Consider the following 14,595-nt stretch of genomic DNA (forward strand, 5'->3'; position numbering starts at 1 on the left):
TAGTTCAAATTCCCCCTCAATATTCTATCAAATCTTCACGTTCATACGCGTAGCCTTAGCTGTGCTACTATCATAGTATACAATACATAAAATACAATACATAAGTATATATGTACATAAGTATATATAATACATAAAATATTAATGTGGCGAAACCCTATAGGCAAGTGTATTCTCCTGATGAGCCCTTGTGTTGGGTTGTTGCCTCTGAATTATTTGTCTTTATTGTTTCTAATGTTTGGTAAATGACGACTTATACTTATTGACGACATGACTGCCTGTCCACGGATTATTCTTTATGGTTGATTGTGTATGGCTATGCTGTTTGACCTATGTGATTGTATGGATGAGTAGGGTTAAGGCCTCATTCAAGTGCTGGTCTATATTAATCACTAATGTAGGAAAAAACAGTCTTCCTTTTCTCCTTCTGTCTTTTTTTTTTTTTTTTTTTTTTTTTTTTTTTTTTTTTTTTTTTTTTTTTTTATTCATTTATTTTTTTTTTTTTTATGTGTTTGTGCTGTTGCATTGGTGATTTCTCTTTTCATAATAGTAGTGGTGGTAGCAGTAGGAACAGTAGTAGTAGTTATAGTATATTACTATTAGTAGTATTAACAGTAGTAGCAGCAGTATTAATAGCAGTAGTAGCAGGTACGTTTTGCCTTTTAGTCAACTGAACATCAAACTCATGGTGTCCCTGAAGTTTCCTCTTGATACGACAAGTTTCCAAAAATATTGGTGATATCCTATATGTAAGCAATAAACGAACAGCCAAACTTACAGGCCTTAACCTGAGGAATGTGGGGAGATTGATATCCCCAACGACATAATTACTAGAACTTTTAATAGTGATGAACAAAATAATATATTCTTTTAAAATTTTGGTTGGATGTGTTTTGGGGAAGGATAGGATTATGGGGGGAGGCTGGTTGTCATCCTTTCACTTTTGACTCTTAAAAAGGGCGCTAGATCTTCCGACTTCCATTGAATGAGCCCCATCCGATCCGAAGTTTATACGACCATCCGTTCCATAAGAGCCTTGCATGCCCAGGGCATAACTTGCAACCCTTGCACTTAGATTCTGGAGGGTTGTACACCTTGAAGTCATTGTTATATGATGTTTGGATAATTGTGAACAAAAAGGCTAACTCACTGTTCAACTACGCTGAACAAAAAAGCTATCACAAAATTTTTATTAGATGTGTTTTGGAAATTAATGGGAGTGGATGCCTTCCAATCACTTTTGACTAGTAAAAGGACACTAGCCTTTACAGTTTCCAATCGAATGAGCCTTTTTCGAAGTTTCTACGACAACAGATGGCTATCTCAAAATTCCTATCAGATACATTCCAGGAAAATACGAGGTGTTGGGGAGGGGATCCGCCCTTCGATCACTCTCAATCTTAAAAAAGATACTAGAACTTCTGATTACCAATCCAATGAACCTCCTCCGAAATTTATACGATCACCCTTTCTATATAAACCCTATATGCCCCCAGGGCATAACGTACAACCCTTGCCCTGAGGGCTCTGGGGGGTTATCATTCTCAAAGACATATTTTCTGGACCTTTCAACTACGTTGAACAAAATGGCTATGTCAAAATTTTGATTAGATGTGTTTGGGGAAATAGCGGGTGTGGGAGGAGGGGCTAGTTGCCCTCGAATCACTTTTGACTACTAAAAGGTATTAACTCTTTCAATTTCTAATCGAATATGCTCTTTTCGAAGTTTCTACGACAACACATGGTCATCTCAAAATTTCTATCAGATACATTTCGGGAGAATACTAGGTGTGGGGGGAGGTATCCACCCTCAAATCACTCTGAATCTTAAAAAGGGGAGTAGAACTTCTGATTACCAATCCGATGATTCCCCTCCAAAGTTTATACGATCATCCTTTCAATATATACCTTATATGCCGAGGGCATAACTTACAACCCTTGTCCTGAGTGCTTTGGAGAGGAGGGTTGTCATCCTCAAAGACACAATTTCCGGACCTTTCATTTACGTTTAACAATATGGCTATCTCAAAATTTTGATTGGATGTATTTGGGAAAATGGTGGCCGTGGGAGGGGGTTAGATGCCCTCCAATCACTTTAAACTATTAAAAAGGGCACTAGCCCTTTCAATTTCCAATCGAATGAGCCTTTTTCGACAACAAGAAATGGTCATCTCAAAATTTCTATTAGATGCATTTAGGGAGAATACGAGGTGTGGGGGGTATCCAACCTCTCATCACTCTGAATCTCAAAGAGGGCAGTAAAACGCCTGATTATCAATCGAAGGAGCCCCCTCCGAAATTTATACGATCATCTTTTCTATATAAACCTTATATGCCCCCAGGGCAAAACTTACAACCCTTGCCCTGAGGGCTGTAGGGGGTTGCCATCGTTAAGTACATGATTTCCGGACCTTTCAACTTAGTTGAACAAAATGGCTATCTCAAAATTTTGATTGGATGTATATGGGGAAGTCGTGGGCGTGGGAAGGGGGTTAGTTGCCCTCTAATCAGTTTCGAATATTAAATAGGGGACTAACCCTTCCAATTTCCAATCGAATAAGCCCTTTTGGAAGTTTCTACGACAACTCCATCGCTACGAAGTCCCCTAGTCGAAAAAAAGACCGAATAAAAAAAAAAAAATAATATTAATACATTGTACCCACATCGCAGACTGTTTTCTTTTGATAGAACTTCATACCAGAAAATGATTTAGACATCCTATAGCATACACAAAGCACAAATTTTGCATTGTTGCTATATTCTCAAGTGTGATTACCAAATTTTCTTAAACCACATTCACACTTACAGATTAATCCCCCCCCCCACCTTTTTGCTCCATTTTTATTTTATAATTTTTATAATAAAACTTAATCCTTTAAAGTACCAAAGAAATCAAACTAAATTATTTTCGTTTCCTGAACCTATCTCAGATCTATTCATGTCTGAAAACCGCGAATTTCTAAGTTTTTCTTTCGGCTGTTTCAAAAATATAAAGACTGTTCGGTGGTATTACATTTTCGTCAGTGCTGCCGTGTTGAGCTGTGAACATAAATAAACAGAACTAATTATTTAAATTCGAGAGCAGTTTTTGTGGGTAAAAATCCACACATCAACAATCTATTGCTTCTCAAAGACAACCCCATCAAGGCTAAGCTACACCTTCTTAACCTGTTTAATGCCACAAGTTTTTAGCCTGTTTTTTTTTTTTTTTTTGGCATATTTATATCCAAGATCTTTTTGAGTAGTGACATACCACTATCAAAAACTGGCCAACTACAACTGCAGGACTTTTCCATCAAAATTATTACGACTACTACAAACAACTCACCGCAGCACTAAACCACCTGGGCCACTACAGCTACGCACGCTCTTCCTCCATCCTAATCTATTCGAAGCCTCCCTCTTACATCCTCCCAGGAAGTTCCCATTTCTCTTAATTCTTTTTTTACGACAGCTTCCCACCCCAACCACAAACGACCTGCTTTCCGTTGAGCCACAGACGGTTGGCCAAAAAGGACAATCTTTGGCAACCCGTCATCCTTCATCCGCAGAACGTGCCATAGCCAACTCAACCTTTTTCTCATTATAGCCCTAGAAATCGAGATTGAACCACACCTTTCATACAACCTACTGTTTGACATACGCTCAGTCAGCCGGGTACCCAGAACAATTCGAAGGCAACTTCTCAGGAAAACATCTAGAAAATCTTCATCCACTTTTCGGGGCGCCCATACTTCAAAAACATATTTGATCACTGTTATCATTGTAGCTTCCAATATTCTAATCATGGTTTACAGATTTATCTTCCTGTTCTTTCAAACTTTTTCAACTGTGAAAAAACACCCTGAGCCTTGGCTATTCCGCTTCTAACAACTTTACTGATCCAATCGCCTTTACTAATAATACTACCAAGGTTGGTGAAGGTGTCCACTTGATCAGTCTTTTCGTTACTTAACGTCACCTCTTCATCTTCACTTATTCCTAGCCTTAGGGACTTAGTCTTCTTAACACTATCTTTCAAACCTATTCTACCACTCTGAAGTCGCAAAATCTCTAAAAGTTCGTTCATTTTGCTCACACTTTCATCTAGGATGCTGAAATCATCAGCGTTATCTAAGTCTTGGAAAGTTTTTCCTCCCCATTTGATTCCATTTGATCCTCTAGTTTCTGTGCTCCTTAAGGCCAAGTCAATTAAAATAATCTATATAAAAGGGGATAAAACACAACCCTGCTTAGCTCCTGATTTAATACGAAACTAGCTGCTGACCTCATTTCCTACCTTAACCGTAGCAGTGTTATTCTCGTATATAGCATTAATCAATTTATTTGTTCGGTATACTATAAACTTCATCCACAGAAGGTGTCCCAGCCATTTCATCTTTTCTCGCATTACAGCCCAAGAAAGCGAAACTGAACCACATTTTCGTTCAGTGTACTATTTGAGATACAATCAGTCAGTCGGGTATCCAAAACAACCTATATGCAATTGTTCAGGAAAACATCTAGCAAATCCTCCTCCGTTTTTTCGGAGTGCTCACGCTTCAGAACTTTATCTGACCACTGTCATCGCTGAAGGTACGAGCATTCTAATCGTGGTTCACATTTCAATCCTAGTCTAACGACTTAGTCATCTTGACTGATGTTCAACCTATTCTTGCGCCCTGAATCCGCAAACCTCTAAAAGTTCATTCATTTTGCTAACATTTCCATCTGAGATGCTTAAATCATCAGCACAATCTAGGTCTAGTAGTTTCCCTTCCCCAATTGATTCCGTATTCTCCCATTGCCTTTGCTGTGCTCTTTGGCACAAAGTGATTTTTTTGGAAAAAAAAAAGTTGTCCTTAGGAAAAAAATTACACACAAAAAAAGATTATTTAAAATTATTTTATTTGAATTCAATTTATGAATTTTTGTCCAGTGTTAAATGACTCAAAAATAGATGTTTTACAATGAGTGATGATGATGGTGAAAAAAAAAGCATGCATTCATGTCAATAGCTACCGGTGAGAAATTGATAATCTATAGGATTTCATGTGCATGGCCTTGCTAAGCAGGAATATCAGCAATTACAGTTTTGGGCACTCACATACCCTTTCCTTGGAGTGTGTTTGTGGGGGGGGGGGGGGGTATGATTTCCAAATTTATTTTCAGTGAAAATAGCAATGGAGATAAAATTTAAAGGTCATAACTCTAGCTTCCAGTATTCTAATCTTAGTTTGAATTTTATTCCTAGTCTTACCACGGTTGATCTGTAAGATCATCTTTGATCATCTTTGAAATATCAGCAATTACAGCTTTGGGAATACACATACCTTTTCCTTGGTGTGTCTGCGTGCGAGTGCATGGAGAGGAGGGGGGCTAGCCTCCAGGTTTATTTTCAGTGGAAAGAGCAATGGAGAAAAAATTTAAAGGTTTTTATTTGCCAGTCATTCACAAGGGTGAAAGCGTCACATAGCTTCGAATTTCCAAAAATCTTTCCTTGTTTTCACTTCTAAAGGTAGACAGGATAACAGGAGGAAGCTAGCCTCACATACTTTCGGTGAGGGAAGCAGGGGGGATGGAGAAAGCTTTAAAAACGGATTTGTTTGCCAGAATAACGTCACGTGTATATATCACACGTTACCCAGTTTTGTACTTATTGCATAATTTCTCTCTTTTAGGGAGGAAGGGTAGCAATTATCCTTTATTGCAGTTAAGGTTTCGTTTACTTTTTTTGTTCAACAAAATAAGGATTAGTGTTGTAACTGGTAAAATTGGGTATTTTACCGTAATTTTACGAACCCCCGTAAAATTGGTATTTTATCTGCTTTACGCATTTCACGTAATTTACGTATTTTACCTATTTTACCGGTGTCTTACATTATTTGACTGACATATTTTACGACGCCTTACAATTTTCAGAGCACAAAAGCGCGAAGAGGCTGGCAGAAAAAGGATTGAACAGGGTTTTGTTTTGTGTATTGCTATGTTTCCCGATTTAACAGGCCTTCTGTCTGACTTATGTCTCTTGTTATCAGAACGATATTATAGTTTATAGCAGCGACATTACAAAGAAGTGTACTATAGTCCAGAAAATTATAATTTTAAAATGGTGAAATATTAGCAGAAATAAAATTACATTAGTTATGTGAACTGTTAAAGACAGAAAGGGCTTCAAGCAGGATTGACACATGGCAAACAAGAAAAAAAAATTAAACAGCCGAGAAAAATATCAGCCAGTGGACAAAAAAGAGGCAAAAATGATAGAGGCAGATATTTCGTCGGGGACTTCTTCAGTACAAAAAAAAAGTAGAACGGAGCAGAAGAAAAGGCCGAATCAAACAAACCAAAAAACTAAGCCAGAATAAATGAAAGACTATTCACCAATCAGATTGGGCAAGAATTCTCTGCATAGTGACTTAGCTTGTCTACTGACGTTATTTTCATTAAAAGTGAGGTCAAATGATCTTAATTTAAACTAGAGTAAAACGTTATTTGAATTTTTTTTTTTATTTCAATTGTCTTCGTAAAAGAATTTGGGAAGCCATTTGTTTCAAACATTAAAGTTGCCTCATAAAAAAAGAACTACATGATCTGGACTTCCAGCAATGTGGAGGGCCAAAGTAGAATCATTATCCTCATTTTTATTTTAGATTTTACATGTTATAGAAATCTTGCATTCATGCCGTCTTTTCCCCGGGATGCGTCGTTTAACCCCCCCTGAAAACACCTCCACAGAATATTCCTCCTGCCCCCCCCCCGGAAAATCTCCACCTTTTTCCCCCTTCAATAATTCCGGATTTTCATCAGAGGGGAAATTGAAACCCCTACTCTCTCGTTTAAGCCAGGGGCAATCGTATTGCATTTCCTATAGTAAAACCGCATAAGGGTTCGATGTGTTAATATTTATTCGTTTATTTTTTCCCCAGAGGCACTTCATGTGGAAGGGGTGGTCGAATTACCTTCGGATTGAGCTCAGTCAATTAAAAACCGAAGGTTCTAGAGCCCTCTTCCAAGATTTAGCCTTTTTTTCAACCAATTGCTACCGAATGAGTTGTTACTGACTACAGTGTCCAAAAGAAATTCTTATTCTAGTTTAACAGTCTTTGGGTTTCAGCAGTTGTTTTGAAACAATCTTCAGATAAATTAAGAATCAGCTCTAAGGAAGAGACGATGGGAGGGTGGAGATAGAAATTGATATATAATCCTCGGGGCCGTATCCAAGACTTTCGTTTCGGGGGGGGGGGGGGGGTCTCGGAATAGGCACAGTCACCTGAATCAGAATATAAGACTGAAAGAGAGAAGCTAGATTTGCAAGCAAATCCTGCTGAAGACAGTCTTAATGACTGTGAAACTGACTGAATATTCCGCTACTAGGATCCAATGCTTAGTTAATCAAAGTCATCGAAATCTTACTAACTTCATTTTTACTTGTACTAGGTACTTTTATAAATAAATGAAAAATAATATGTATATTATGCGAGGATTCTGGCTGAATACGGCTATTTACATATGTAAGGCTGTTCCAGATGTAAGGCTGTTCCAGATGTAAGGCTGTTCCAGTAACATTTCATAGGTTTAAATGTAGAAGAAAATGCTAATATGATTTTACTCCCAAATAATATTCAATTTGATTTTTTTTTACAAAATGGATGTCCGGAATCAAGAACTGTCCAATTGCTGAGGTATTATCCTAGGCACAAGATAATCAGAGAGGTGAACTAGATAGATAATTATATTAATGAAACTCTAAGTGAAGGGGCATTATCTTTTTCAAGCCCAGGAAAATCAGAATCATTAAAAAATTTCGTTAAAAGCTGTAAGTGATGTTGAAAAAGAAATGCTCAACTGCTCTTGTAGCTACAGAGCAACTTTAAACCACAAATTTTATCCTATATTTCCTTGTGATAACATTATTTTATAAATTTAACCTTATTTTACCAATTTTGCTGATTTTACTGACCGAGTTCTTATTTTACAGAAATTTTACAACACTAATAAGGATAGAAAATAAATGAAAAAGAAGATGGATAAGCTACCTTTGTCGGTGTCTTCCTTTCCTTGGATCTGTTATAAAATGATTTTCCTCGTTGAGGTGATAGAACAGGGACGAGTTCGTCTGGAATCGGCGAGAACATACGAAACAAGATTTCATTTATATATTGTTTGAACCTGTAAAAACAAAAATATATCATTATTTTTTCTATGGAATAATTCCCATAACCAACTTCAGAGACAGCTACGTTCAAAATTTTTAGAGGGGAAGGTAGGGAAATTGAAAAAAACAACAACTAGCCTTCACCCTTCACAGAAGGGTTGAAACACTTAATATTTTGGGAAGGGGTCATCATAATTTCCTTACGTTTCCTACTTAAATGTTCATCAACAACTGTCTTTATTACGGAGTTGCATTTGAAGAGTAAAATTAGGTTTTGATTTAACTTTAAAAAAATCCAAACAAGAGGGAGAAGAAGCTGAGCAATTTTTTTTGGGGGGGGGATATTTGGTACTTTTGCTATTCAGAACACCCTCAAGAAGTGAAACAAACTACGATGTAGGTACATTTTAATTACATATTTTATACATAAAGGTGGTTAGGTTAGGTATTTGATATAATGCACCAACCCCCGCCCCCACCCCTAATGTGCAAATATATAGCCGAAACTCTTGATAAAGCTAATGAAATACAACAAAATATGAGGAAAATATAATACTTTATTAAAAAAAAATTGTAAAATTACAACTTAGAATTCTAACCTAACCTAACCTTTTGTCTTTGAGTTTCGTCTTTGTGGCTACCGGACTTTCTCATAAAATGTGCCTGCATCGTAGTCTGTTTCACGAAAGAACCTAAGTTCACATATTGAGTGTGTTCTGAATAATACACAAATACCGGGTATTTTCTACACGTTCATTGTAATTCTTCCTTTTTTTTAACTAGAAATTAACTCAACATGCTGTTGTCTTTCGATTAAAAGAGGAATCTTGAAAGGGTTCTACAGTATTCAGAAATTCCTGTTAGAGCATGGAAAATTTTCCACAGAGAGAATTTTCACTGGGGAGAGAACTTTCAAGGGCGGCCGTGATTTTGCCAGAATTCCCATAGAAACTTATTTTTATTTGTCTTATTTTTTCTTTTTCACTTTAAATTTAAATATGGAGATTCTACTACTACTACTACTAACAACTCACTGCAGCACCAAGATGCCGGAGGCCAACACGGCAACGCACACTCCTCCTCCTCCATCCCAATATATTCAAAACCTCTTTACACCCTCCCAGGAGTTTCCCATGTCCTATAAATCTTTCAAAGTTGTTCAACTTTCAAGATTTCTTATTAGCCATCCAAATCAAGAATTAATATGGTATTTTTGGAAATAAAAAAGAAGGTTGGAGTTTTTTGGGAAAGCAGTTTTCTGTCGGCAACAGGAATTAATTAATTTCACAGTGATACTCTGCAAGAAGCCGTTACCCATTTCTGTGATGAACACAACTGTGGCATTCATACACGAGATGGATAAAATAAAAGGAAGAAGTATGCAGCATCAAAAGGTATACCTGGCGATCCCTTAGAGATTGAAAAATTTCCTGAATGCCAAGCACATAATCTCCTGATCTTTCCATTGGAAAAGATAAAGAGTCCTGACACAAAAGTCTAAATTTTATGTTACACACAAAAAAAGTTTAATGTTACCCCTGCAGTACTCTCCGACTTCAACTAAATACCCTTAACAATTCCTGAAATTATGCAGACACGCTCTTTGACAACCTAGATGCACATAGTGTCATTTCAATTAGTTTAACGCACCCCCCTCAACATTACCAGCACGTTTGAACTTAATACCCTTCGCTGGTCCTATGATATTACGTATATATCTTTTTGACAGCATGGAAAAGAAGAAAATAAATGTTTTCACTTGGAAATCCGATTTCCTTAGTGAGAGGTTTTCCCATTGAGACTACTCGCTGCATCGACATATAGGCTAAACAAACACATTCTCATAGTCAGTTGTATGTCTATTATTCTCTTCAGACAGTCGGAAAGATATATTCCCCTATGATTTGTCAGGCGCCTGGTCCCGTTAAAAAATTTAGCACGAAAAGAACCTTGAATAAAAAGAAAATTCCATCTTTTATGCCTCAAAAATTATACTTTCAGCTATTCACTCAAATAATAAATACACCACTATGGCTGCAAAGTGATTTTCAAACAGTTCGTGGTAACGAACTAGTAAGGAGCGACCCGGCTCAATATAACCTAAACTCTAAAAATGGGAATTTTGATACCAATAGTTACATCAAAAGAATTGCACTTTTACGCTGATTCTAAATATGCAAGTTTTATCCAGTTTAGTTTTACCCATCAAAAGTTATGAGCCTGAAAAAATTGGCCTTATTTTAGAAAATAGGAGGGAACACCCGCTAAAAGTCAAAGAATCTTAACGAAAATCACATCATTAGATTCAGCGTATCAGAGAACCCTACTGTAAAGTTTCAAACTCCTATCTACAAAAATGTGGAATTTTGTATTTTTTCCCAGAAGACATATTTTTTTTCCAGGGGTGATCGTATCGACCCAGTGGTCCTAGAATGTCGCAAGAGGGCTCATTCTAATGGAAAATACAACGTTCCAGTGCCCTTTTTAAGTGAAAAAAATTGGAGGGCACCTAGGCCCCCTCCCACGCTCATTGTTTTCCCAAAGTTACTGGATCAAAATTTTGAGATAGCCATTTTGTTCAGCATAGTCGAAAAACCTAATAATTATGTCTTTGGGGACGACTTACTCCCCACAGTCCCCGGGGGAGGGGCTACAAGTTACAAACTTTGACCATTGTTTGCAGTAATGGTTATTGGGATGTGTACAGACGATTTCAGGGGGACTTTTTCATGTTAAAGGGCGGTCGGGGAGGGGGTTACGTGGGAGGATCGTTCCATGGAGGAATTTATCCTGAGGGAGGAAAATTTCCATAAAGGATTTTCTGGCATTATTTAAAAAAAAACAATGGGAAAATAAATTAAAAAAAGTCTTTTTTCTGGTGGAAGTAAGGAGCAGCATTAGAACCTAAAACGAACAGAAATTATTACGTATATAAAGGTATTCGTCTCCTCCACAATACCTCACTCTTTACGCTAAAGTACTTTTAATAATTTCAACTACTTATTCTACGGCGTTTGTGATTCAGGGGTCATTCTTAAAGAATTGGGACCAAGTTGAAGCTTTATTGTAAAGAGCGAGGTATTGACGAGGGGGAGAACCCCCTCATATATGTAATAAAAATATACAAATATAGAATTTCGTTACGTAAGTTAGTTCGTAAGTTACGTATATTTATTACTAATAAAAATGTTCGTAAAAAGATAAAAAGTTCTAGTTGCCTTTTTAAGTAGCCAAAAATTGGAGTGCAACTAGGTCTCCTCTCCCACCCCTTTTCACCAAAATCGTCCGATCAAAACTGTGAGAAAGCCATTTAGCCAAAAAAAAAATAATATGCAAATTTCGTTTTAATTATTCATATGCGGTAAGCCAAAATCAAAACATGCATTGATTCAAAAACGTTCAGAAATTAAATTTAAAAATAAACAAGTTTCCAACCGCAAGTAAGGAGCGACATTAAAACTTAAAATGAACAGAAATTATTCCTTATGAAAGGGGTTGTCCCCTCCTCAACGCCTCGCTCTTTATGCTAAAGTTTTTTACTGTTTTAAAAAGTAGAGTTGAGAGAAAGAGTCAAACTTTAGCGTAAAGAGCGAGGCGTCGAAGAGGGGACAACCCATTTCACAAATGGAATAATTTATGTTCGTTTTAAGTTTTAATGTCGCTCCTTACTTGCAGTTAAAGAAAACTTGTTTTTTTTTTTAATTTAATCAGTGACAAGATCGATCCACAGAATTGCTTTGCTAGAGAAGCTGAAACGCGAAATTAATACAGGATGTGTGAACTCCCAAGCCTATTAAATCAAAATACAAATGTAGAACTCTCACATAGATACACACAGATACCAAAAGGCTGCAATAAGATTACTCCTGGGGTAAATTAAAAAGAACGTTTTTCAAATCTTTCGGGAATCGAGTCCTTCTGACCAATCTCAAGGGAAAATTCACCATGTGCATGCACGAAATACTTCTAACATTACCCTATACATTGACGGCGTACTTAATCTGTCTTCAGTACATCGGAGATAACCCCTTTTGATGCAGGGTTAAAAATGAAATTGACATTAGCCAGTGTTTCGTCAAAATTATGCAACCGGCCCATTATGCTTTAAAACTAAATGTAGCTTAAAAAAACAAAAGACATTGTGTTCAATGGTTCCCAATAATACACCTCAGCAATATATCGAGAACCACTAGGAATATTAAGTTGAAACTTGTAGAGATATTACTATTACTACTCCTACTCTTACAATTTAAATAAATCAAAAGAATGTAAGTGTATTCAGGTGGTCAAAGAGCATAGATAGAAGCTTTTGGGAACGAAATTAAGTTTTATTTTCAGTTTATTTTCAGAAACTATAAAAATAAATTAAAAATACTGTTTTTTTTTCAGGATTAAAAATTGTTGACAAGTTTCTTCAACATATAAATAACAACCCATACTATGGATTCTTATTTAAGAAAATGAAAAGATAAATAATGTTTTTTTTTTCATAAAAAAGATTATGTCAATAAAAAACGAACAGAAATTAATTTAAAAACCCTTTCCATAAGACAAATTTTTCAAAGAAAAGTAAAAGTTCTTAAGCCGAACTGGCCAGACATGACAATAAACAATCAAGAGAGATAAAACTCTAAAAAAGAAAACTTCAAACGAGACGACGGCCAGTAGAATTAAAAGACTAAAACAACGCGGATATTTCGCCTGTATAAAAACAAGGCGTCTTCAGCACAAGATAGAAAAGTAAAAGAAATCTAATCTAAAAACAAATAAAAACCACCACCAAATATAATAAATACAATTGTCGCTACTTATCCACGTATGGAAAAGCAGCTATGCGAGTTACTTCAATGAGAATCAAAGAGCAACTGAGGAAAGTTTATGAAAATTGAAACTTAGTTAATTATTCTGTTGCGAAATAATCCTTTTGTAAGCTAACATTGAAGCAACTCTTTTTGGTCTAGTGGGTAATCTTGTCCCCTGGTGATTGTGTAAAATTTCTCCCCCAAAGTAGGTACATAAGGTAAAGAATGAAACGTTTCGGTAAGTCCAATTCTGTGCACTGTGAAACCCCAATAACCCTATTGTTGTGTTTAATGCGTCTATTTTTTATTATTCTATCAATGAATTTAATCGGGTAACTATTACAAAATAAAACATCCCTCAAATATAACAACTCAGAATCTAAAAACTCCCGGGAACAAATTCTGAAAGCTCTATCCACCAGTGCAATCACAACCCCTCGTTTCACTGAGATAGGGTGGCAAGAGTGAAAGTTCAAATACCTATCATTGTGGGTAGGCTTTCTATAAACTGAAAAAAGTAAATGGAACTCACTTTTGATCAATAAGATATCCAGAAAAGGTAGTTTATCACTTTCTTCAAACTCCACTGTAAATTTTACGTTTTTGTCAAAACTATTTAAATGTTTATGGAAAAGGTCTAAAGACTCTAAACCGTGTTTCCAAATGCAGACCACGTCATCCATGAATCTGCCCCAGAAACAAGGAGAGAGCCTAAAACTGTGTATGGCGGAGGTTTCAATAGATTCCATGAAGAGATTTGCCAACAAAGGGGAGAGAGATGCCCCCATAGCCAAACCAAACACCTGTTTATAAAATTCACCTCTAAAACCAAAATAAAGAGAATGTTCATTTGCAAGAATAACCAATTTCATAATGACTTCAATCTCCAAACTCGCCATGGTCACATCTTGTATCAAATCAAAGTGCTTTTGTAATTTAATCCTTAATATATCCTCGCACTTTTTTACGTTACAATTTGAATACATGGACACTACATCAAAACTACAGAGAATTGAATTCTCCTCTAGTGTGAAATTTTTTAACTTATTAGTAAGATCAGTGGAATTTTGTATATATGATTTTTGTGTTCCTAAGAGTGGACGCAATGCCACCGACAACCACTTTCCTAATTTTGCCACTGGTGATGAAAAAGTTGATACAATGGGACGGAGGGGGACTCCCGTCTTATGAATTTTGGGTAGACCATAGATCTTTGGTGCGGAACAACCTCTTGGATAAAATTTATTATAAAATTGTGGGGTAATGTGTAAATTATTTTTCAGGGACTCCAATTCCTTTCTAATCGATTTTACATATTTATCCGTAGGATCGAAATCCAATTTCTTGTAAAAAGTGGTATCCGAAATGATTGTATTCATTTTACGATCATAATCATCGGTGTCCATAATTACAATAGTGTTGCCTTTATCTGCCCTAGTGATAGTAAGGGTCTTATCCTTTTTCAAATCAGAAAGTATTTTAATGTCATTTTTTATTATATCATTATCAATTTTTTTCATGTTAAAAGTCTTAAGTTTCCTTACGATTTCAGCTCTAAGTTCTTGAGGAGCTTCGACTTTATCAATAGAAGCCATAATTCCTGACTCTACCTTAGAGATTATTTTTGAATAAGAAATTGGGGTTGGAAAACAGAAT

General features: G+C 36.2%; 1 protein-coding gene across 3 annotated transcripts in view; it reads right to left on the bottom strand.

Moving 5' to 3' along the window:
• The window catches only part of LOC136027564 (uncharacterized), an 81,196-nt gene that overhangs the window by 40,753 nt on the left and 25,848 nt on the right, over nt 1–14,595 (bottom strand). For all 3 annotated transcript variants that reach the window (XM_065704933.1, XM_065704934.1, XM_065704935.1), the window contains one exon: nt 8,019–8,151. In XM_065704933.1, coding sequence (XP_065561005.1) covers nt 8,019–8,134 — 116 coding nt within the window. In that variant the 5' untranslated portion in view covers nt 8,135–8,151. The remainder of the gene's footprint in view (nt 1–8,018; nt 8,152–14,595) is intronic.

This window comes from Artemia franciscana, chromosome 5 (assembly GCF_032884065.1).
Source record: "Artemia franciscana chromosome 5, ASM3288406v1, whole genome shotgun sequence".
Classification (NCBI taxonomy): domain Eukaryota; kingdom Metazoa; phylum Arthropoda; class Branchiopoda; order Anostraca; family Artemiidae; genus Artemia; species Artemia franciscana.